The sequence below is a fragment of the Girardinichthys multiradiatus genome, chromosome 18, assembly GCF_021462225.1.
Source record: "Girardinichthys multiradiatus isolate DD_20200921_A chromosome 18, DD_fGirMul_XY1, whole genome shotgun sequence".
Classification (NCBI taxonomy): domain Eukaryota; kingdom Metazoa; phylum Chordata; class Actinopteri; order Cyprinodontiformes; family Goodeidae; genus Girardinichthys; species Girardinichthys multiradiatus.
This window is the reverse complement of record NC_061810.1, coordinates 16,359,024-16,385,661: the sequence shown is the minus strand read 5'-3', so window position 1 is coordinate 16,385,661 and position 26,638 is coordinate 16,359,024. Positions and strand designations below refer to the sequence as shown.

The 26,638-nt window shown below is 42.9% G+C and overlaps 1 protein-coding gene across 2 annotated transcripts in view; it reads right to left on the bottom strand.

Annotated features, from left to right (window-relative positions):
* LOC124884341 (kin of IRRE-like protein 3) overlaps positions 1-26,638 on the bottom strand; it is a 234,023-nt gene that overhangs the window by 90,276 nt on the left and 117,109 nt on the right. For both annotated transcript variants that reach the window (XM_047392219.1, XM_047392220.1), the window contains exon 3: positions 1,781-1,930. In XM_047392219.1, coding sequence (XP_047248175.1) covers positions 1,781-1,930 — 150 coding nt within the window. The remainder of the gene's footprint in view (positions 1-1,780; positions 1,931-26,638) is intronic.

The following is a 26,638-nucleotide window of genomic DNA, read 5'->3' as shown; positions in this document are numbered from 1 at the left end:
TCATGGCCATAGGTGAGGGTAGGAACGTAGACCGACCAGTAAATTGAGAGCTTTGCTTTTCGGCTCAGCTCTCTCTTCACCACAATGGACCGGCACAGCGCCCCCATTACTGTGGCAGCCGCACCGATCCGTCTGTCGATCTCCCGCTCCATTCTTCCCTCACTCGTGAACAAGACCCCGAGATACTTAAACTCCTCCACTTGAGGCAGGAACTCCCCTCCAACCTGAAGAGGACAAGCCACCCTTTTCCGGTCGAGTACCATGGCCTCGGACTTGGAGGAGCTGATCCTCATCCCAGCCGCTTCACACTCGGCTGCGAACCGCCACAGCGCATGCTGTAGGTCTTGGCTAGAGGGGGCCAGCAGGACCACGTCATCCGCAAAAAGAAGAGACGAAATCCACTGGTCCCCATACCAGACCCCCTCCGGCCCTTGGCTGCGTCTAGAAATCCTGTCCATAAAAGTTATGAACAGGACCGGTGACAAAGGGCAGCCCTGCCGGAGTCCAACATGCACTGTAGTTATTGTTAATAATAAAAATTCTGAAATAATTATTTTATTATTATTAATAATAATAATCTTAAATTATTATCAATAAAATAAAATAAATTACACCCTCATACAATATGTTTGAATAAATATTTCTCTGAAGATTCTAATATAAAAAGTTAAAAAAAAAAAGGGTCTTCAGATCTTGAATCATCCCTTGTGTCTGCTGCTGCTGCTCCATGCTGCTCACTTAGCCTCCGGTTGTTTCACTCAGTGCCATATTTACTGTAACCCTAGATTTACACTGTATGCTCTGCTGTGCTCTGGTTTGGCCAGGAACTTCTCCGCCCTTCTGATCTACATCCGCACCGCTGTGAAGCCCGGAGGAGCTCCAATAACCATACGCAGATCGCGCAATAAAAGCCAGTAATAAATGCACACTCATTCTGTGGAAGTTAAATCAATTAAAATTGCTTCACTTTCGGTTTATGCATCCAGATAATTTGGTGCTTTTAATGTTTAATTGTTTGGTTTTGAATACCTTAGTTAATGTATATAGCCCAGTAATTGAACTAATTGATCTAATGTAAACAACTGCTAATATACGTTCTCGCTAAATACACCTTTATATATAAATATTTACGTGTATTTGGCGAAATACAGTCTGTCTTTAGTGAATTACTTTGAAAATCTGGATGTTATGCTTGTTCTGTTTCCTGGTGGTCTGGTATGATTCTTGCATATTGTCTCCATGCGCCGGCAAAAATTGAGAATTGGATGTCCGTCCGCATTTTGCAGCACTTGAACTCTGCCATCTGATGACATTTGACTTTCTTCTTCTGACTGGTTCGTCTCTCTCTGATAGTAATTGAAGTATCTTTAGAAACACCAGATTCTTCGCTACTGGCTGTGTTGCTGGCCATTGTAGCAGTGATCAGTTTAGGTGCTGGGGTTCCCCTTCTATGTCATAAAAGAGTGGCAAGGAGTAGTCTTGAAGTGCCATTTTAGTGAAATGTATGACCATATATCTCAACAACTGTTCATTTCAGTAATATGAATATACTTTTTGAAATATTTTATACATTTTTCATTTCCATAAATATAATTGGATTTAACATAAAAAATTATGTCACAGGCACTTTAAAGTTTGGGGTTGTGGTGTGACAAAATGCGGAAAAACCTCTAGCAATATTTCCACTTCCAAAAGGCACTGCATAATGGAGACAGGATTTTTTAAATTTTGTTTCGTAATCCTAAGTAATGCAGTTTTGCATAAATATCAGATTTCCTACCAGAGAGGTCTCTGCCGACTCCCAGCGCCAGTCCGTCTTTGATCCACAGGACAACGCCATGGTATCCAGGGATGGTGCATGGTAATGTCACTGGTTGGCCTGCCACCACCACCAAGTCCTGGGGCTGCTGGGAAAACATGGCCTCCGCCCCTTAATACAAAAAAAGAGGGGAGGGGTTAGAGCAGATCAGTTTGAAAACATCATGATATTTTAAACTAATCGAGACATCACAGCTATAAAACGTTCATGTTGTGGAAAATTATTTTTAATGCTCTGACCTTTTTTTTCCCCCTCTCACCTATGACTTCTGTGTTTGGTTACTTAGAGGAGATGGGTTCTAAATTCATTATCAGGAGAGTTTATGGTTAACACTCCCTGAAGTGTTGTATTTCAAGGGATGGTAGATGGGTGTCCTCATAAATAACTTTGTTACCTCTGACCCGGGGAGGGTCTAGAAGCTATATTTCCAAACTCTTTTAAGTTGAGGTAACACCCACGTACTGGTATAAATACTGTCTGTAAATTATATTCAGGGCTCTGTTTCTCTGACTAAGCTCACTGACGGTTTTCAAACGCTGTATGTCTTTGAATAAACTTATAAAGACAAATTCCGGTCTTTCTCTTGTTAATGGGTTGTCTTCTCTCCCACTTTGATTAGAAAATCCACAACATTCAAAAAGTAGGAGGAGAATAAGTGATGTCTTCAATCTTTCAAATCCTGAATGAAGGAGACAATTTTACCAAAAGTGCACAGTGTTCCCATTTCCATCAACTTCAGTCAAACATCTTGTAAAATGCATGCTGCAGGAACCCTAAAGGGCAGCTTACAAATGTGGCACATTGTTTCGCTATTCATGATACAAAGAGAAGTTTCTGTACTCGTACGGGAGTGGAGCAGTAGGATTACAGTGCAGGCTATGAGACAGCTATCATAGCTCAGCTCGGTTCATTTATGCAGGATGTCACCATGCAGATGGGCTGGGCCCGTACACACCACAGCAGATAACACAATCTCGTCTGCCAACACCGCTCTACCAGCATACATTAACTTGAGCTCACACCCATGTATTCCAACTGTGCAGCTGCTATTAACTGTACCGCTCCACAGCGTGTTCAGGCAGAAAGCACTGTGGAGTGAACTCCATTAGAGGTGTGTTAATGGAGAAGGGGGTAAAGCAACAGTAAAGGGTTGCACGGTGTACATGTGCTAGTGGAGTGTGTGTGAGTGTGTTTATGCATGAGTGTGGAGAGGTGGGCGATGGGGAGTCCGAATAAAGGATACAGAGGAGTGCTAATCTCTACTTTAGCTGTCTGCCTATCAACTGAAACCCATGTACAATGACATGCATTCACCCAGACAACTAGAGGGCATATTTTCTGTCCACAGCTGTTTAGCATGTGCTACTAGTTTATAACTAGCATCTATGGGAGTGTTTATCTCTGCAGAGGAGATTCCAAACTTTTTGCTGACCTACAAATACCATAAGAGTCTGCTTCCTTTAGGAAACTGATCAAAACATGTGGATGTAATGTAAATCAGCACACAATGACAAAGCAAAGATATCCACTTATTTCTGTTATTTATTATTTTTTTTATTAATTAAAATGTGCTTTTTTTCCGATGATCTTCAAAAAATAAACTTTTATTGCCATGAATGTCCCTTGAGGGGATGTGACACAAACAAAGGTACCAGTATTGTTTGAACTTTGAACGTGGCATGGTTGTTGGTGCCATACGGACTGGTCAGAGTATTTCAGAAACTGCTGATCTACTGGGATTTTCACACCATACCATCTCTAGGGTTTACAGAGAATGGTCTGAAAAAGACAAAATATCCAGTGAGCGGCAGTTCTGTGGGCGCAAATGCCTTGTTGATACCAGAGGTCAAAGGAGAACGGCCAAATTGGTTCAAGCTGATAGAAAGGCAACAGTAACTCAAATAACCACTCGTTACAACCAAGGCATGCAGAAGAGCATCTCTGAACACACAACACATCGAATCTTGAGGTGGATGGGCTACAGCAGCAGAAGACCACACCGGGTGTCAGCTAAGAACAGTAAACTGAGGATACAATTCACCAAAATTGGACAATAGAAGATTGGAAAAATGTTGCCTGCTCTGATGAGTCTCGATTTCTGCTGCGACATTTGGATGGTAGGGTCAGAATTTGGCATCAACAACATGAAAGCATGGATCCATCCTGCCATGTATCAACAGTTCAGGCTGGCGGTGGTGGTGTAATAGTGTGGGGGATATTTTCTTGGCACACTTTGGGCCCCTTAGTACCAATTGAGCATCGTGTCAATGCCACAGCCTACCTGAGTGTTGTTTACTGACCATGTCAATCCCTATATGACCACAGTGTACCCATCTTCTGACGGTTACTTCCAGCAGGATTACGTGCCATGTCATAAAGCATGACTCATCTCAGACTGGTTTCTTCAATGTTAACTTTACTCAAATGGCCTCCACAGCCACCAGATCTCAATCCAATAGAGCACCTTTGGGATGTGGTGGAACAGGAGATTCGCATCATGGATGTGTAGCCGACAAATATGCAGCATTTGCGTGATGCTATCATGTCAATATGGACCAAACTCTCTGAGGAATGTTGAATCTATGCCACGAAGGATTAAGTCAGTTCTGAAGGCAAAAGGGGGTCCAACCCAGTACTAGCAAGGTGTACCTAATAAAGTGAGTGTATTTCACTAGCCCAAAAGTGCAGCCTGTGGGTCATTTTCAATGAAAAGCTGACTGAAATCTTTCTTTTGCCTTAGAGAATAGACAAGAAAATAAAAATCAACTGACCCCTGCAAAAATTTGAAAACTGAATGATTATTATTATATGAAAGAGACAAAACTATATTACTTTTCCTGAAAAATAATTTTGTTTGTTTCCCTAAACTATTGTGTGTGTAGTTTATTGTTGAGGAGGGTTTCTAATTTAAAAAAAATCATATTTTTGTGGCCCCCAACCACTTTTGAATTGAAATGTGGCAGAAAGATTGCACACCTCTGCACTACTCATGCCTTAAAAAAAACATGGGATGTTTTGTGAAAATCCAAATACTGAACTGCCTTTTCATTCCATCACAATGTGGCTAAAGACCTTACCCTTGGTACTCGTACTCGTTGTCTTCCGCTTTATCCGGGACCGGGTCGCGGGGGCAGCAGACTCAGCAGAGACGCCCAGACGTCCCTCTCCCCAGACACCTCCTCCACTTCGTCCGGGGGGGGGGTGCCCAAGGTGTTCCCAGGCCAGCCGAGAGACATAGTACCTCCAGCGTGTCCTGGGCCGTCCCCTGGGCCTCCTCCCGGTGGGACCTGCCTGGAACACCTCCCGAGGAAGGCGTCCAGGAGGCATCCGGTATAGATGCCCGAGCCACCTCAACTGGCTCCTCTCGATGTGGAGGAGCAGCAGCTCTACTCTGAGTCCCTCCCGGATGGCCGAGCTCCTCACCCTATCTCTAAGGGAGTGCCCAACAACCCTACGGAGGAAGCTCATTTCAGCCGCTTGTATCCGGGATCTCGTTCTTTCGGTCATGACCCAAAGTTCATGGCCATAGGTGAGGGTATGAACGTAGATCGACCGGTAAATCAAGAGCTTCGCTTCTCGACCGGGTGGCTTGTCCTCTTCAGGTTGGAGGGGAGTTCCTGCCTCAAGTGGAGGAGTTTAAGTATCTCGGGGTCTAGTTCACGAGTGAGGGAAGAATGGAGCAGGAGATCGACAGACGGATTGGTGCGGCTGCCACAGTAATGGGGGCGCTGTGCCGGTCCGTTGTGGTGAAGAGAGAGCTGAGCCGAAAAGCGAAGCTCTCGATTTACCGGTCGGTCTACATTCCTACCCTCACCTTACCCTTGGTGAATTCTGTAAATATAAATGTGTATGCTGGCTAGCTTAGACTACAGTTTAATGGCCTTTAAAAGTAGACAAATTTCTTCTTCTTTGTTTTCTTCTTCTTTGTGAGATTTTTCTTTGCTGTACCCGCAATCAAGCTTCCACATTTAGCATTACAGAGAAGCAATAGATAGATGGTCTCATTTACAAAACAAAAATTACAAAAATGGAAGCTCAATAGTCACCAATGTAATTTTTACAACACTATGTATAAAAGTATTTTTACGTAACGATATAACCGGGGGTAAAGGGATGAGTCAGTCAGTCATTTTCTATACCGCTTCTTCCATAGTAGATCACGGGGAAGCTGGTGCCTATCTCCAGCAGTCTATGGGCGGGAGGTGGGCTACACCGTGGACAAGTCCCGCCAGTCCATTGCAGGGCAACACACAAACAACCATGCACACTTATTCACACACCTAAGGGCAATTTAGAGAAACCAAATAACCTAACAGGCATCTCTTTGGACTGTGGGAGGAACCCGGAGTACCCGGAGAAAACCCACGCATCCACGGGGAGAACATGCAAACTCCATGCAGAAAGATCCCCAGCCGAGTCGAGTCGAACCCAGGACCTTCTTGCTGCAAGGCAACAGTGCTACCAACTGCACCATCGTGCAGCCCTGGGTAAAGGGATGAATATATAAATTTGATTAGCATTAAATGAAACTCCAACATTGCCTTTCTATGTATCTGATACTGTATCAAGGTAAGGCAAGGCAAGGCAAGTTTATTTATGTAGCACATTTCAGTAGCAAGGCAATTCAAAGTGCTGTACATAAAAAAAAGAAAAAGAAACATAATAGGAAAGAGCTGTGAAGCCGAACAAATGGAGCCTTAAGGTTAATAACGCTGTCTCTACTGTAAATAACTACACTGGTTTTATTTACCCTTTTACATATTGCTGATGGCTTATCATGCTGTTTTTTTTTTTTTAAATGTTATTGTTTTATGATCTTGTTCATTATTCAGCCATTTAAATAAAATATTTTTTGTGTTCATAGATATAAAAATCTAACACTAGATAAAATACATTGATGACAAATACCATTTGTTTAATTTATTTGTAAAGCTTTCAACAACTTAAACACTAACATATTAACTTTAGGAGCAAAGTTTAAAGCAGTTTATTTGCAGAGCATAATAATAATTATTATTATAATAATAACGCCATGGTTAGACCATGCGATGTTAATTTTGCAATTCAAACTGGCAAAGACAGTTTTCAAAAGAAAACAGATTCCTGGGATGTTTTTGAATTCCTCAAAATACATACAAGAATCCTGGAGTGATATCACTTTTTTGCAATAATCATGAAGACCGATTGAAACTAAATAAAATACAATCTGGTAGGTTAGATGATACTTTAAACAGCAGCGCTGTTCTCAGTTTCTTAAAGAAGGTTCAACCTGTATTTCACATCTTAACACTAGGAAACTATGAATTAACAGGTGGAATTATATACTGAACAAAAAAGTGTGAAACAACTTAAAATATGTCTTATATTCTAGGTTCTTCAAAGTAGCCACCTTTTGCTATGATTACTGATCCGCACACTCTTGGCATTCTGTTGTTGAGCTTCAAGAGGTAGTCACCTGAAATGGTTTTCACTTCACAGGTGTGCCCTGTCAGGTTTAATAAGTGGGATTTCAAGCCTTATAAATGGTGTTGGGACCATACATTGTGTTGTGCAGGAGGTGGATACAGTACATAGTTGATGGTCCTACTGAATAGACTGTTAGAATTTGTATTATGGCAAGAAAAAAGCAGCTAAGTAAAGAAAAACGAGTGGCCATCATTACTTTAAGAAATGAAGGTCAGTCAGTCCGAACAATTGGGAAAACTTTGAAAGTGTCCCCAAGTGCAATCGCAAAAACCATCAAGCGCTACAAAGAAACTGGCTCACATGAGGACCGCCCCAGGAAAGGAAGACCAAGTGTCACCTCTGCTGTGGACGATAAGTTCATCCGAGTCACCAGCCTCAGAAATCGCAGGTTAACAGCAGCTCAGATTAGAGAACAGGTCAATGCCACACAGAGTTCTAGCAGCAGACACATCTCTAGAACAACTGTTAAGAGGAGACTGTGTGAATCATGCCTTCATGGTAAAATAGCTGCTAGGAAACCGCTGCTGAGGACAGGCAACAAGCAGAAGAGACTTGTTTGGGCTAAAGAACACAAGGAATGGACATTAGACCAGTGGAAATCTGTGCTTTGGTCTGATGAGTCCATGTTTGTGTTGGACCACTTGTTGCTGAATATTGGACTACTTGCACAGACACCAGGCCTCCTGATGCTTTCGGCCATTTTGTATCTAGGACAGTCCGCTCCTCCATATCCCGTCAAGCATCACGACTGATATGACGGGGAGTCCCAAGTCTGACGTCACGAGGCGCTATATAGGAAGGCGGACATTTTGAAAACTCGCTTTCAGCTGGAAATCTTGACACGTTACCACGCAACTGGAGCATCCTCTGGAGAAGAAGAGATCCCACATGGAGTCTTCATTTATTTCTCTCTCTCTCGTTGGCCAACGAACAATTCATAACTGAGGTTTCTGGAATGAGAAGGCCAGAAATTTAACTTTGCCAATCGAAGACATGAGCTTAACACGTAACTAAGAACACGGAGTTTCGAGGAGTCGAACCGCCACCGTGTTTCATCTCAAGTCGACTTTTGATGGTTAGATCATATTCTTCCTTTCTGCCAAAGAAGCCGGAGGACGATGTCTGACCGTTTTCCCTGAAGTTAACTGTGGACGCGCAGTTAACCAACTCCCCCTTGTTCGTTCGACCCCACTCAGAGGAGAGCCGACAATGAGTAAAAACTATCCTTATTTTTATTTCTTTATCAGAAAGCCTGGGCAGGGTCAGAGGTTGTAGAGCGATCACAATCGCTAGTTGGAATCTCATGTGCTCTGAATGATATGTGCATGAAACTTTGATGTGTGGATGTCTGGAGCCGCTGTGTTCCTAGCTTTGTGCGTGTTTCACCATCTGAGAGACAACGCAGGTGCGCGGTAAGACTGGACTGTTAAAATAACCTCGTGGTGAATTTTACCATTTTCCTTTGTCTTCAACCTCACTGTGCTAGCTTGCCGCCAAAATCCTTTGTACTCAAGAGTTGGGGGGAAGTTTTATGATCGGACATCACTGAGTACAGTCGGAGCTGCGCTCCAATTATTACGGAGTAGTTAACGGTTGTAATTGTCAAAGGCGTTGAGCCGCAATTACAACACCAGAAACATCTCTGGTCTCGATTCATAAATGAGGATTTTGGTTAAGAAATTGATTTTGTCAAATTATGATTTGTAATTATCATTATTGATCAAGATTAATCAATCAATAATCATAACCCCCAACATTTGAGATCTTTGGTTCCAACCACCATGTCTTTGTGTGGCGCAGAAGAGGTGAACGAATGGACTCTACTTGCCTGGTTCCCACCGTGAAGCATGGAGGAGGAGGTGTGGTGGGGGGTGCTTTTCTGGTGACACTGTTGGGGATTTATTCAAAATTGAAGGCATACTGAACCAGCATGGCAACCACAGCATCTTGCAGCGGCATGCTATTCCATCCGGTTTGCGTTTAGTTGGACCATTATTTAGTTTTCAACAGGACAGTGACCCCAAACACACCTCCAGGATGTGTAAGGGCTATTTGACCAAGAAGGAGAGTGATGGGGTGCTGCGCCAGATGACCTGGCCTCCACAGTCACCGGACCTGAACCCAATCGAGATGGTTTGAGGTGAGCTGGACCGCAGAGTGAAGGCAAAAGGGCCAACAAGTGCTAAGCATCTCTGGGAACTCCTTCAAGACTGTTGGAAAACCATTTCAGGTGACCACCTCTTGAAGCTCATCGACAGAATGCCAAGAGTGTGTGGAGCAGTAATCAAAGCAAAAGGTGGCTACTTTGAAGAACCTAGAATATAAGACATATTTTCAGTTGTTTCACACTTTTTTGTTCAGTGTATAATTCCACATGTTTTAATTCATAGTTTTGATGCCTTCAGTGTGAAGTTACAATATTCATAGTCATGAAAATAAAGAAAACTCTTTGAATGAGAAGGTGTATCCAAACCTTTGGTCTGTACTGTATATATATATATATATATATATATATATATATATATATATATATATATATATATATATATGTATATATATATATATATATATTTAGCTTTACTTATCCATAAATCCTGATGAGCCCAACCAGTTAGATTGACTACAAGCATGTCTTGAAGATATAAAAACTTGGATGACTTTAAATTTTTTGCTTCTAAATTCAGACAAGACAGAAGTCGTCATCTTTGGACCGGAGTCTTTAAAAAAGAAACTGCTTAGTCAATCACTTAACCTGGATGGCATTAAATTGACCTCCGGTAATAAAGTAAAAAACCTTGGTGTTACTTTTGACCAGGACATGTCATTTAAATCCCTTTTTAAACAGGTTTCTAGGATTTCCTTCTTTCACCTCCGGAACATTGCCAAAATTAGAAATATCATCTCCAGGAGTGACACTGAAAAACTAGTCCATGCATTTGTTACTTCAAGGCTGGACTATTGTAATTCTTTACTATCAGGATGTCCACAAAATGCAGTCAAAAGCCTTCAGCTGATTCAAAATGCTGCCGCATGAGTTCTGATGAAAATTAAAAAGAGAGATCATATTTCTCCTATTTTAGCTTCCCTTCATTGGCTCCCTGTTAAATCCAGAATAGAATTTAAAATTCTCCACCTTACATATAAAGCCCTTAATGATCTAGCTCCATCATACGTCAGAGATCTGATGGTTCCCTATGTTCCTAACAGGGCACTTCGTTCTCAGACTGCAGGTTTACTGATGGTTCCTAGAGTCTCTAGAAGTAGAATGGGAAGCAGATCCTTTAGTTGTCAGGCTCCTCTCCTGTGGAACCAGCTCCCAACTTTAGTCCATGAGGCAGACATCCTGTCTACTTTTAAGGCTAGGCTTAAAACTTTCCTTTTTGATAAAGCTTACATAGTTAGAGTGACTGAGTTTATCAGGGAGGGTGCCTTCCTCCCTCCCTGTTGGATGGAGTAAGGGGAAGTCAGGTTTAGCCAAAACTGGCTCAGTTATGGTTGAGGTGCAAACACACCCTTCATTTCTGCTACCTGTGTGACCCCTTCTCTTTTCCAATGGTTATAATCAGTCTGACAGAGAGAAGTATCCCAATCCTTGTGGTTTTTAGTATAACAATGACCATCAGTGGGACCCTTTGTGGGGTGCCTTGTGACGACATTGTTGTAAATAAGCGCCATTTAACTAAATAATCTGAACTGAAACTATCTGTGTAGTTATGCTGCTATAGGCTTAGGCTGCTGGAGGACATAACGACCACTTTCACCCTCTTCGCTACATTCTCACACTACTCTCCAATTTTGCATTATTTGTTGTTATTTGAGCTTTTAACCTTGTTCTCTCTATTTTCTTCCTAGAAGCTACACCTGGCCTGGCTCTGTGTCTACCTGTGACACCTTTCTGGAGAGGGGAATCGTCCGAGCTTCTGCTGGCAACAACTTAATGCTCATCCTCTACCGTTGATCCACATAGCCCTGTCTTTTAGTGTTTAACCCTTTCTCTCTCCTAGACATGGCGACTGACTGAGCTTAACTGTAACAAACTCTATGTGCTCTCTTTCAGACTCTACACCTTGAAAACTGGCTCAAAGTTTATCTGTTCTTTCTTTCTAGGTGAAACAACTAAAGGAGCTACATCCATTAACATTTACTTTTCCTTCCCATAGAAAGTACTCCTGGATCAGTGCTTCTTTGTTCTCTTTGTGTCTCTGCTCTGTTCTCTTAAACTCCCAGTCGGTCGTGGCAGATGGCCGCTCACACTGAGCCTGGTTCTGCTGGAGGTTTCTTCCTATTAAAAGGGAGTTTTTCCTCTCCGCTGTCGCTACATGTATGCTCAGTATGAGGGATTGCTGCAAAGTCAACGCCAGTGACTGTCCACTGTCTCTACATGCTCATCCGGGAGGAGTGAATGCTGCAAGTCACTAACTGGATGCAATCTGCTGGGTTTCCTTAGATAGAAAAACTTTTTATCCAAGTTGAATAAAAAGCTAACTCCGACTGCACTGTTCAATGGTTAGGATTAATTGGAATGTATGTACCTGACTGTTGTGAAGTGCCTTGAGACAACATGTGTTGTGAATTGGCGCTATATAAATAAAACTGAATTGAATGGAATTTAATTGAATATATATATATATATATATATATATATATATATATATATATATATATATATATATATATATATAAAAGACGGTTATCCATCATTTATCCTTTGTTGCAGCTCCTGAATGTCTCTACAAAGGTTCTTCAAATACGATGGAGAAAGTCAATTCAGAGTCACCTGACAGGAACTTGTACTAGTCACCTAATCAGTTAAAATTGGCCTTGTTAATTCAATTTAAAGCCTGGCTGGGTTTTTGGCAGAAAAACACAGACGGGACAGCAGAGAAGGAGAGTGACATGTCTGACAGAGGCTTGGGTATTTACATCAAGGTAACAACATTCATCTATCTTTCCATCCTGTCTGCCAAATAAATCTCTGTCACATCTGCCAGATGTATCCTTGACTGGGCATCACAGTGATGGCAAAAAAACCCAAAACAACAACAACAAAAAAACTACCATATAATCTGTCCTGTCTTTATTCTTTAGCAGACATGGAATGAAACAATCTGACACCTCTGTTTGACATGACAAATGTACTTTAACTAAAGTAGAGGAATAAATTAGGGATCAAATAATAAAATAAATGTGAGCTTTCCTGTTTTGTGTTATTATTTAATAGGGTACACAGCATTACAAGTCCTTCTCAAAAAAATTAGCATATTGTGATAAAGTTCATTATTTTCCATAATGTCATGATGAAAATATAACATTCATATATTTTAGATTCATTGCACACTAACTGAAATATTTCAGGTCTTTTATTGTCTTAATACGGATGATTTTGGCATACAGCTCATGAAAACCCAAAATTCCTATCTCACAAAATTAGCATATCATTAAAAGGGTCTCTAAACGAGCTATGAACCTAATCATCTGAATCAACGAGTTAACTCTAAACACCTGCAAAAGATTCCTGAGGCCTTTAAAACTCCCAGCCTGGTTCATCACTCAAAACCCCAATCATGGGTAAGACTGCCGACCTGACTGCTGTCCAGAAGGCCACTATTGACACCCTCAAGAAAGAGGGTAAGACACAGAAAGAAATTCTGAACGAATAGGCTGTTCCCAGAGTGCTGTATCAAGGCACCTCAGTGGGAAGTCTGTGGGAAGGAAAAAGTGTGGCAGAAAACGCTGCACAACGAGAAGAGGTGACCGGACCCTGAAGAAGATTGTGGAGAAGGGCCGATTCCAGACCTTGGGGGACCTGCGGAAGCAGTGGACTGAGTCTGGAGTAGAAACATCCAGAGCCACCGTGCACAGGTGTGCGCAGGAAATGGGCTACAGGTGCCGCATTCCCCAGGTCAAGCCACTTTTGAACCAGAAACAGCGGCAGAAGCGCCTGACCTGGGCTACAGAGAAGCAGCACTGGACTGTTGCTCAGTGGTCCAAAGTACTTTTTTCGGATGAAAGCAAATTCTGCATGTCATTCAGAAATCAAGGTGCCAGAATCTGGAGGAAGACTGGGGAGAAGGAAATGCCGAAATGCCAGAAGTCCAGTGTCAAGTACCCACAGTCAGTGATGGCCTGGGGTGCTGTGCCAGCTGCTGTTGTTGGTCCACTGTGTTTTATCAAGGGCAGGGTCAATGCAGCTAGCTATCAGGAGATTTTGGAGCACTTCATGCTTCCATCTGCTGAAAAGCTTTATGGAGATGAAGATTTCATTTTTCAGCATGACCTGGCACCTGCTCACAGTGCCAAAACCACTGGTAAATGGTTTACTGACCATGGTATCACTGTGCTCAATTGGCCTGCCAACTCTCCTGACCTGAACCCCATAGAGAATCTTTGGGATATTGTGAAGAGAACGTTGAGAGACTCAAGACCCAACACTCTGGATGAGCTAAAGGCCGCTATCGAAGCATCCTGGGCCTCCATAAGACCTCAGCAGTGCCACAGGCTGATTGCCTCCATGCCACGCCGCATTGAAGCAGTCATTTCTGCAAAAGGATTCCCGACCAAGTATTGAGTGCATAATTGTACATGATGATTTGAAGGTTGACATTTTTTGTATTAAAAACACTTTTTTTTTATTGGTCGGATGAAATATGCTAATTTTGTGAGATAGGAATTTTGGGTTTTCATGAGCTGTATGCCACAATCATCCGTATTAAGACAATAAAAGACCTGAAATATTTCAGTTAGTGTGCAATGAATCTAAAATATATGAATGTTAAATTTTCATCATTACATTATGGAAAATAATGAACTTTATCACAATATGCAAATTTTTTGAGAAGGACCTGTATATATTCTGTTACTGTGTAAACCCTCTAGTTTTTCCATTTTTTTCCGACTCAGCAACAGCCAGCATTGGTACACTGGCTAGACCTCCAAAACAAGTAAAATAATACTAATAATTCTGCTTCCTTTAAAAAGATTACTCACAAAGGCAGAAAAAAATTACTTTCTTTATCCCATAGGATTTACTAAATTGAGCAGCTTTATCATGAGTGATTATGAAAGTTACCTTAACTTTTAAAAAAGAAAGGCTCACTCAAACATATTTAAAAATTTTATCAGAACCACTACAGTTGTCAGAATTTATGCAATTGGCAGGCATTTTTTTATCCTTCCAGATAACATAACGAAACACAACTGTCAGCATACCTGAGATAAAAACAAAGAGCTCTTCACAATGTTAAACACATAACTGTTGGTACATTCTGCATGCACATGCAGTCTCATTTACTCTATAGGCAGCCAACTGAATCATAGAAGCTGTATTAAATCCAGTTGCCAGCTTTGATTGAATGGCCATGAATCAGGAGAGTTTGGCCACAGATATTTGACAACTAGTGCCCAGCTGTTTAAAATGCCATAAAAAGTACAGGCGACAGTTAAAACATGAGCAAAGAGCCGTACCCATAGAGTGGACCAACACTTTGCTTTGCCTAATGTTGTGATTTCAGTTCCGAAAATTTGTTTACCATCAGACGGTTGCTACATTTCGACACACTCCATCAGTATTTCCCCCCTTGGTGCTAACTGCCCCCAATTTCATCGCTTTTTGCCAATCAGGACTGGAAATTGCCGTTACAGACACACACATAGGCCACTTCAGAAGAATAATCAGCATGCTGTCTGTGCGGCATGTGGCTGCACAGCAACAAAGCATGGCCTGTGATCATTATCAAAAACTATTACCCCTTTGGCCGGAGCAGTTTATACCAGCAATTTAGAAGCATGGGGGTAGAGCGTCACAATATGGAGTAAGGATTGGGTAGTGGTATGTGGTGTTATTTAGAAGGCAAGGACAACAGTTTGTTTTATTTCATTTCTGCTGGTGGGGTTGAGCTGGTGTAAAAGTTGAAGCATTGGCGAGAAAATCAGTGCAAGTGTGTGTGTTTGTGTGTGGGGGAAAATTATCATCTTTTTAACTAAGTGTTATCATAGGTGACAGGCAACTTGTTGAAGATGTGAGGTTATAGGGACTAAATCAAGTTATACCTATAGACTGCAGTGCACATGCAGTATCTTTTGTTCTACTGCTAGCCAGCAGAGGATTACAGTGAAATTAAAAACTTTCCCTCCTCCTGCAGGGCCTCCTGGTGGCCTACATTTTAAAGAGATGCACTCTGGAGGGGAAGCAAAATTAAATTTTCTAACCATATAACCATCTTGTCATAATGTTTTTATTTGTTTGAGTCTAAACACAACTATGCTGCAATATGGATTTCTTTCTTTAAATGTTGTTCTCAATGAAATGTAAATATTGCTGGGTGTTACTTCACCTTACTTTATGAAATGGTTTCAAGTTCAGAACTCTGCTTTGTACTCGTACTCGTTGTCTTCTGCTGCTTCCAGAACCGGGTCACGAGGGCAGCATACTCAGTAGAGATGCCCAGACTTCCTTCTCCCCAGGCATCTCCTTCAGGTCCTCCTGGAGCCCAAGGCATTCCCAGGCCAGCTGAGACACATAGTCCCTCCAGCATGTCCTGGGCCATTCCCTGGGTCTCCTCCCGGTGGGACGTACCTGGAACACCTCCTGAGGAAGGCGACCAGGAAGCATCCGATACAGATGCCCGGGCCACCTCAACTGACTACTCTCAATGTGGAGGAGCAGCGGCTATACTCCGAGCTCCTCCCTGATGGTCGAGCTCCTCATCCTATCTTTAAGAGAGAGCCCGGCCACCCTACGGAGGAAGCTCATTTTAGGTGCTTGTGTCTGGGATCTCGTTCATTCGGTCATGATCCAAAGTTCATGCCCATAGCTGAGGGTAGGAACGTAGACCGACCGGTAAATCTAGAGCTTCACTTTTCGGCTCAGCTCTCTCTTCACCACAACAGACCAGTAGAGCGTCATCATTATTGCAGTGGCCACACCACCCCAGTGCATGCTGTAGGTCTTGGCTAGAGGTCGCCAGCAGGACCACGTCACCTGCAAAAAGAAGAGACAAAATCCACTGGTGCCCAAACCAGACCCCCTCCGTCCCTTGGCTGTGCCTAGAAATCCTGTCCATAAAAGTTATGAACAGGATTGTTGACAAAGGGCATCCCTGCCTGAGTCCAACATACACCGGGATCGGGTCCGACTTAGTGCCGGGAATGCAGACCAAACTCCTGCTCTGCTTGTACAGAGACTGGATGGCCCCTAATAAAGGGCCCCCGACTCCGTACTCTTGAAGGGCCCCCCACAGGGCAGCACAAGGGACATGGTCAAATGCCTTCTCCAGGTCCGCAAAACACATGTGGACATGTTGGGGAAACTCCCATGAACGCTTGAGCACCTTGTATCGGGTATAATGCTGGTCCAGTGTTCCATGGCTGAGATGAAAACCACACTGCTCCACCTAAAGCCGAGGTTCGACTATTGGCCAGACTCTCCTTTCCAATACCCTGGCGTAGCCCTCACAAGGGAGGCTGAGTAGTGTGATCCCCATGTAGTTGGAACACACCCTCCGGTTCTCCTTCTTAAGGGGGGTCACCACCTTAGTCTGCCAGTCCAGACTCTGCTTTGATTAGAGTAAATCTAAACAAACTCTATGCTCTAGATTGTTCGTATAGAGAACTTACTTAGAAAATATAGAAACTCTAGTGTTTTTAAGAAAAATGTTACATATCAAAATACAGTATTCATTAGTGTGACAGCGGCAGTAAAGGGAATACGAATTTCATTGATAACTTAAAATTCTTAAGGTTTTGTTATCATACTATATTCAGCATGTCATCTAGGTAAACAAAATACTGTACATAATAGTGTAAATTCTGCAATGTAAAATAATACCCTCAAGCATGATTTAAAACTTTAAACAATAATTACCAAACTAATAAGTAGTTTGCTGTATTACTTGAGGATAGCCTATAAGGCAAACAGTTATAGTGACAATATTTGAAGTACCAGAGGCGCAGCAGGTAGCATAGAAATAGAGAACAGGAACCTGTCAAAGACGCAGCCATCTCGGGTTTGACTCCTGACCCCGGAGACCTATGCTGCATGTCTTCCCCCTCTCTCCACACCACTTTCTGTCTTTCAAAAGTAAAGACGACTAGTGCTGTAAAGGAAAATATGTAAAGTATCTTTTAATGCCTTGTAGAGAAGATAGTTTCAGTAGTGCCTCTTTCAATGATTTCTAAATATTTATCCATGTTTGCTGGCTTGTACTTCTCGGGTATAGGCCCACACCCAAGTTCTTCTTAGTTATATATATTTATTACTATAGCTTGCCAAGGGGCAGTGATGTACTGGTTTGTTATCTGTCTATTATAAAGAAAAGAAAACAAAAAAACTGAAAAGAAAGAACAGAGTGATTTCCCAGCAGAAAACCAATTTAGTTTTGTTTCCCTCACGTCCATGAGAGATACATTTTTTCATGTGGTCAGAAGCTTTTTTTTCTCTGAGTGCCTAATAAATACATAAGTAGAAATGTTTAAATATGCAACTCCATCCATCCATCCATCCATCCATCCATCCATCCATCCATCCACACTCAATGCCAGGAGCAAATTAGAGAGTCTAATTAACCGTCATATATTGCATTAACAGAAAACCCATGCATGCACACTTGATGTGTGAGAACAAGCAAACTCCAAGCAAAAGGACCCTAGGCCAAAATCCGAACCCAGGAGCTTTTTGTTGCAAGGCAACAGTAAATAAAGGAATAAATGCATGACAATAGGTGCAAGTTTTACCTGTAAATAAACAATTTTGCTCTCATGTTTTTAACAGAAGTGTATTTTTTTTATCTCTACGCATGGCTCTGTATCTTGATGAATTATGGAGATATTCATAAAAATTTACAAATCACACATAGTTTCATTTACTTGTCAGGAACCAATGATTGAGATTCTAATCCAAGTTTTCAGTTAACTTTTATTAAAGAAGAGGGATCATGAGTCCTGATCAAGCCTTGATAGAAATCAGTCATGCAACAACATTTTCCTACAGTAGACTGAGTAGATTATAGAAAATTACTTTAAATTGATGGTTTTCTAAAACAATGTCCCCATGGCAGACATGAATTGACACATGGTGGATACGAAACCTTCTGTACCCGATGCCTAATTTAAAACATAAACCAGAAATACAAAATGGATAAGCTGTTAAAACAGTTAACGTCAAAGTGGCACTACCCTTTCCGTTGAGTAAACCTAGCTCTATTATATTCCCAAGTCTTTTTAAAATACATTGCAATGGAGAGAAATTAATTGAACATAGTGGGGATGACAATTGCTTCAACATGTTTTGCCATAGGATTTTTCATGCACATGATATTAGGTGTAATAATAACAGTGATCCCCACCTTGAACCGTCACCTTAACGTGGTGGAGGGGTTTGAGTGCTCAAATGATCCTAGAGGCTATGTTGTCTGGGGCCTAAATGCCCCTGGTAGGGTCTCCCATGGCAAACAGGCTCTAGGTGATGGGTCAGACAAAGAATGGTTCAAGAACCCCTCATGAAGAACAAAATATCGAGGCACGTGACGTCGCCCGGTACGGCGGAGCCGGGGTCCCACCCTGGAGCCAGGCCTGGGGTCGGGACTCGTCGGAGAGCGCCTGGTGGCCGGGTAGCTCCTCGCGGGACCCGGCCGGGCCAAGCCCGAACGAGAGACGCGAGGCCATCCCCCAGTGGGCCCACCACCTGCAGGGGGAACCGTGAGGGACAGGTGCAAAGAGGATTGGGTGGCGGACGAAGGTGGAGACCTCAGCGGCCCAATCCCCGGATGCTTAGGCTGGCTCTAGGGACGTGGAATGTCACCTCGCTGGGGGGGGGGAGGAGCCTGAGCTTGTGCGGGAGGTCGAGAGATATCGACTAGAAATAGTCGGGCTCGCCTCCACGCACAGCGTGGGCTCTGGAACCCATCTCCTTGAAAGGGGTTGGACTCTCTTCTACTCTGGAGTGGCCCACGGGGAGAGGCGGCGGGCTGGTGTTGGTTTGCTTGTTGCCCCCCAGCTCAGCCGTCTCGTGTTGGGGTTTACCCCAGTGGATGAGAGGGTTGTATCCCTGCGCCTTCGGGTTGGGGAGAGGTCTCTGACTATCATTTCAGCCTACGGGCCGAGTGGTAGTGCAGAGTACCCTGCCTTCTTGGCGTCCCTGTCGGGGGTGCTGGATAGTGCCCCTCCCGGGGACTCCATTATTCTGCTGGGGGACTTCAACGCCCACGTGGGGAATGACAGTGACACCTGGAGAGGCGTGATCGGGAGGAATGGCCTCCCCGATCTGAATCCGAGTGGTGTTTTGTTATTGGACTTCTGTGCTAGTCACGGATTGTCCATAACGAACACCATGTTCAAACATAAGGGTGTCCATCAGTGCACTTGGCACCAGGACACCCTAGGCAGGAGGTCGATGATCGACTTTGTTGTCGTATCATCAGACCTTCAGCAGCATGTTTTGGACACTCGGGTGAAGAGAGGGGCTGAGCTGTCCACTGATCATCACCTGGTGGTGAGTTGTATCCGCTGGAGGAGGAGAAAGCCAGACAGACTTGGCAGGCCCAAGCGCATAGTGAGGGTCTGCTGGGAACGCCTGGCGGAGCCCTCAGCCAGGGATGTATTCAACTCCCACCTCCGGGAGAGCTTCGACCAGATCCCGGGGGATGTTGGAGACATAGAGTCCGAGTGGACCATGTCCTCTGCATCTATTGTCGATGCAGCTGCCCATAGCTGCGGCCGTAAGGTCTGCGGTGCCTGTCGTGGCGGCAATCCCAGAACCCGGTGGTGGACACCGGCAGTAAGGGATGCTGTTAAGCTGAAGAAGGAGTCCTATCGGCTGTGGTTGGCTTGTGGGACTCCTGAGGCGGCTGATGGGTACCGTGAGGCCAAGCGTGCTGCGGCCCGGGCTGTGGCAGAGGCAAAAACTCAGGCCTGGGAAGAGTTTGGTGAGGCCATGGAGAAGGACTACCGGTTGGCCTCGAAGCGATTCTGGCAAACCGTCCGGCGCCTCAGGAGGGGGAAGCAGTGCTTTGCCAACACTGTTTATAGTGGGGGCAGGAGACTGCTGACCTCGACTGAGGACATTATCAGGCGGTGGAAGGAGTACTTCGAGGATCTCCTCAATCCTGCCATCACGCATTCCGTGGTGGAAACAGAGGCTGGGGACTCGGGGTTGGACTCTTTCATCACCCAGGCTGAAGTCACCGAGGTGGTTAAAAAGCTCCGCGGTGGCAAGGCTTCGGGGGATGAAGATCAGCTCTTCCAAGTCCGAGGCCATGGTACTCGACCGGAAAAGGGTGGCTTGTCCTCTTCAGGTTGGAGGGGAGTTCTTGCCTCAAGTGGAGGAGTTTAAGTATCTCGGGGTCTTGTTCACGAGTGAGGGAAGAATGGAGCGGGAGATCGACAGACGGATCGGTGCGGCTGCCACAGTAATGGGGGCGCTGTGCCGGTCCATTGTGGTGAAGAGAGAGCTGAGCCGAAAAGCAAAGCTCTCAATTTACTGGTCGGTCTACGTTCCTACCCTCACCTATGGCCATGAACTTTGGGTCATGACCGAAAGAACGAGATCACGGATACAAGTGGCTGAAATGAGCTTCCTCCGTAGGGTGGCCGGGCACTCCCTTAGAGATAGGGCGAGGAGCTCGGCCATCCAGGAGGAGCTCGGAGTAGAGCCGTTGCTCCTCCACATCGAGAGGAGCCAGTTGAGGTGGCTCGGGCATCTATACCGGATGCCTCCTGGACGCCTTCCTCGGGAGGTGTTCCAGGCACGTCCCACCGGGAGGAGGCCCAGGGGACGGCCCAGGACACGCTGGAGGGACTATGTCTCTCGGCTGGCCTGGGAACGCCTTGGGCTCCCCCTGGAGGAGCTGGAGGAGGTGTCTGGAGAGAGGGACGTCTGGGCGTCTCTGCTGAGTCTGCTGCCCCCGCGACCCGCTCCTGGATAAGCGGAAGACGACGAACAAACGAATGATAACAGTGATGTGGTTTGGTTTACTTGTCCAACCTACTTTCAAAAAGGCTTTAACAGAAAATCTGATATGAAATGATACAGTATTTGTCAGCGCAGTTTTGCTACTTCAACTCCTTTATTCATGTAAAAAAATGTAATCCCTGAGATGCAGCCTGTTAGAAATCTATAATGAATATTTAATAAAGCTTTAACCAGCACCCGTAAAGGGAGGCATGTGTGACTATCAGTCTTATCAGTATGTCCAAATCCTTTTTTTTCATGCCTGTCCACTTGTAAAACAAACACTGTATACAGACTGATAATACACTTGGCCCATCTATGCTGTGATGCCTGCCATTAGGAGTACATTTTATCTGTGGGAATGCAAATTTATGAAGCAGGAAAGATAAATCCTGGTGCTGCTGAAGACAGTGCATTTATGCCCTCTCTCACACCCGCACATTAGCAGAGCATGGCAGTTGCCAGGGCGCAATCAAGATGGATAGCCTCCAATGATGGCTTCTAAAAATTGCAAATGGCAACGGAGAGAAGGGCCTGGCAGGCATTCTCTTTATCATCTGCAACATGGCCAGAAGAGGGGAGATTTCATGGACATCAGAAAAGTGGAGGGTCCCTTTAGGCAGCTGCATCTTCATCTCCAGTTCGTATGAAATAGGAAACAAAGTTCATTAAGAAATCCAGAGGCATGGAATGAATTATTCCTTCAAAATCTAAAACAAACTAATTATCCATGGAGTGATAAATGAAGAGTGTGGTTAAAAAAAGAGCAAAGGTCGGCAAGCCTGTCAGTTTTTAAGCCAACAAAGGCACAAGCCTCACATATACCAGTACAACAAAGACATCTAATTGTTGGATGTATATGACACTTTGTGTTCATAAGTTCTGTAAATACAAGACCTATGGCCGCTGATTGTAATTACTGTTACAAAACAGTAACTCCTGTGGGCTGGTTTCCAAGGTAACCCTAGTTCAAAGAGAATGGTTCAAATATTCTAGTTAGCATAAATGCAATTGAGTACAACCTAACCCTCCTCCCCCGGCTGCTATTGATTAAAAAGTGGGGGAAAATGGAGAGACTCACTTTGCAGACCAGACTACATTTTTAGCATACACTTCTGCATAATAGGAAGCGAGGACATAAAAGAGATGCAAATGAGCTGGAGAAGAAGAGTTTGTGGGTTCAGATGGCGACTGATTGAATAGGAAGGGTCCCTTCTGTTTTTCTCTTCTATCAATATATCTTTTCTTTGTCCGCGTTCCCCAGTCCATTGCCTCCTGCCTCTTCAGTTCGCTCTGCTGCGGGAGTATTTCTTTAAATATTTGTTTTAAGAGCTCAGGGCCAACCTTGTTATTGTCTTGTCTCTGACTTATGAAGGCTTCTGTACTCATTGAGTGTCTGGACATAAAGGCACTTGATGACCCACCATGGGAGCATGTTTTTAAAAGGAGATATGGCTTTAAAACTGTTCAAAGTGGGTCTGCATTGAGATTGATCACATTCATTAAGGAGAGATGAGCATTTGAGACAGACTCAACTGACTGACTTGATGGATGGTGGGCAGAGAGGGTCTTAGTTCAATAGGGCATAAAGTATCGTATATTCTCAGCTAGAGTCCAATTTTTCTTTTACGCGGGATTCATGGACAAAGACAGGTGAATTAAACTGCCCTTTGTGCAGCCATAACTCATTGTTTTTAGGGCTGACGACTTAAAAGTGAAAGTCTTGACTTTCAAGATGTTGAGAATGTTTGTCTCATTGACTGAGATTAAATAAAGAGATGCGTCAAAACCCATTGGAAAAAGTAGGCCAAGAAGAATGTGTCTGAGTGCCTGGAAGTTCAAGAAAAGGTTTCCTGTTTATTTTCAGATATTTATTGCTTTTGAGCATTTATATGACCATTTGTCTCTTTAATTAATGAAAACACTTCACTACAAAGAATAGTAAACTAATATGCCATGCTTTCCTATTTTTAAAAATAAAAAAAGGACAGAAAGAAGTGACAATGCAAGGAACATATTAGAAGTATAAGTTCATAAAGATGTGAATTCTCCTGGAGCCAATTTCTGTAGGTGCTTAAAAATATTGAAAAATGTATCAAATATGAAAATTAGTGTGCTTAAATCACAAAAGCAGGCTGTCTTTCCATCTCTTACAGATTCCCTCAAAGTTTCCCTCAATAAGTCTCAATGTAGTTTTTCCCTTTACCAAGATAGTAAAGAACTTCATGCAACATTTCTAAATAGTTACGGCATCTGCATTTTCTTGCAATGGCTTACAAATTATGCATAAAAAGAATTTCAAAATGCTTGTTTTAATAACCATATGCTACACAACAGAACTGTTTGCAAGTAAGACACAGAGTGTAAAAGGGAGAAAAGGTTCCTGAAATACACGTCAATCAGTGTGTCTTGGAAAATATATATGCATTTACCAGATGGTATGGGGGACACATTAATTAAGCTCACATTTCACAAAAAACAAAATAGATAGATGGACAGATAATTTTATTGTCATTGTTATATCGCAAAAAATGTTTTATTTATTACATCTTGGTACTTTTATAATCATATAGATCACATTGGAATGGTATTCTGGAATCAGGAATGCAGTCTCATTAAAACAGACTGTTTGAAAGCCCTTTCTCTGACTCAGAAGTCTCATTCAACACCCTCCAGACAGTGGAGACATCCATTTTCCTCTCATCGTCTGCAGCTATTGCTTCCCTTGGAGACAGCCTCATCTCATTCTTCTTCACTGGCTGCTGTGACATTGAAAGAGACCCCTAATCAAAACATTTGTCTTTCTTTCAGTCTGTGCTCAGACCGGTGAATGAGAGCAGACACCAGAGGGAGACGTATTTGTCCCAATCAGGGCCTCATCTCATCTCTGTGTCACTGTCGGGCGAGTGTTTCATCTCGACAGGGCACTGATGAATCCGCCACTTAGCCTTGATTTGGAGGAGCGGTTCGCCACCACCAAAGTGCCAGGTTAAATCATGACATTAGGGGCTCAGCCACCACCATTACAAGCAACAGGAACCCCACCATTACCCTAAATTCTTATAAATGCTGCAGTATTGATCATTGCCTTGTCTATTATCAAGAGAGCAGTGATCACAGTGATGTGTTGATGGTTACTTTGATTATAAGAATTTTGTTGTCATTGCTTTATTTCCAAGACGGAATTAAAATGTCAGTGGTTTGATCTTTAGAATTGAGATACCAACGTCATCCTCATTTTCCAACCACAGAGTATGAGAGGATTTTAGATGGGTAAATATTTGAAAAAACAGCAGCATATGAAAGCCGTTTTGAGAATGAGACAGAAAATTAAATCCTATACTATTGTTTTCTTCATGTATACTTAAAAAGACCTAGAACTTGAAAAGACCTAGAAAATATTTGAATCAATTTCCATACATGCTATACTTTACTTTGTCAGTTAAATTTAAATCATGTTATATTTTCAGATTAATAACTGCTCACACTATCAGAGAACTGTACTCCAGTTAATCAGGTTGGAAAGTTTTAACAGCACAACACATTAACACAGGCATTTAGGATGAGAGTATTACACTTTTGTGAAATGAAAAGCACGTGAGCTTCTGCAAGTCCAAACTGCTACATGAAGGGGTAAAGCCTTTTTGAAGTAGTGGGAGAACCCTACTCATATGTGGACAGAGAGAGAGATGAGAGACAGGCTCCCACTAGCTGCCGTATCTGTCAGACACAGTGGAAATGTTACAAGACAAGCGAGGGAGGGGGAAGCTTTATCAAGGTGTGCAGGATAACATTGACTTGAGATAAGAGACCTGAGGAGGAACTGCATTATGCCACACCTTCACTAAGAGGACCCTGCCAAGACAGAAGTAAAGAGATCTGTTTCAGTGTGGGAGCCACAGTAACACTTGACTGCACAAAACCATTACCTTTCAAGTATACACTTTACCTTTAAGTGCATATAGGGCATTAAAGCAGACACTAGCCTATAATTTCATTTGGATCCCCAAACGATTTCTTTAAACCTACCCTTAAATGGACAAAAATGCTGTTATTTCCAGAAAGCTGCAGTCTCTAAAGTGGTGAAAATGGATGGAATCCCTCAAATTTTGAATATGTCTGTCTTACTGACTGTCTGGTGAGTGTTTTTGTAAAGCCCAGTAGTATGATTTACTATGTTCTACACCATCTCCTACAAGACACCTTGATTTTGTGTTAATTCATCACCAAGGACCAAATGGGACCACTAAACATGCTTGCTTTCATACTGCCACCTCATATACACGACAGCTTTTTCATGAAAATCCTTCAATGCTCATTTGCATTTCAAAGTAGCACTTTACAACCATGGTGAGGACATAAAATCACATCTGCCTTCAAATAAATAAATATGTTTTCTAAAAGGTATAAAAGTGATATAAAAGCAAGTGCTGGCAGAAACTTGTGCTTGTCATATTTTAAGCCATTTACAGTACATTAACGAATGCCGTAAAAATGCACAGCTGTGCGAGATGAACTTATCAGAAGATTTAGAGGACTTAAGACAGTAATATAAACTGCAGGGTAAAAATTTCTCACTAACTGACAGAAAAAAAATTCTAATTAATAATTATTGCTTTTATTTGCAATCTCTTTATGGAATGATATCATTTTTAAAGAGACTTGTGTATATATTGAGAGGAGTTTCTCAAAGACTCTTCATCTCAATCCTGTAAGCATATTTTCTATCTTTAACAGATACAATGAGCCTTCTTGTCTGTGTTACAAAAAATTGGGAATTTTCCCGGTAAGACAACATAATCACAACTGGATCCATCTTTGAGGACAGCTAATATTGGCTGTCAGACGTGACTTGGTGATTTAATGCAGAAAGCGCATAGCCTCCAGTGGATCATAAACGTGGTTTGATGCTGAATCTCAGGGACCTCTCATCTCAGGTTACAGTCTCTCCATGCTTCCAGCTTCCCTTGGGGCACTTTGCTACATTCAGCTCAGCATCCTGGATTCTACACTAAGATTTTTTTTCTTATTTCAAACCTACTTTACTCTCTCTCCCCTGCACACCTCTTGAACTTTCTTTTACCATAAGCAATGCCGGGAGGTATAATTCTGCTCCCAGCAGTGAAAGAACTTTGAACTCCCATGCTCTACCCAATCACTTTTTCCAAAGTACAATATGGCACAGTCTCTTTTATTTGTTGCCATTCTTCCAACTTAACATTGATAAATCTTTTCTTCTTTTAAAGCAAAACCAACAACACATCATTACACCTTTCAGCATAGCCTGGTGCGTTGACTTTAGAGGTTGAATGCCATATTATTTTAGTCAGAAAACAAAAAATTCTTGAAAGTATGAAACATATTAAAACATAGTTTTCCTCATCATGTTTTAACGCAGATAAATAATT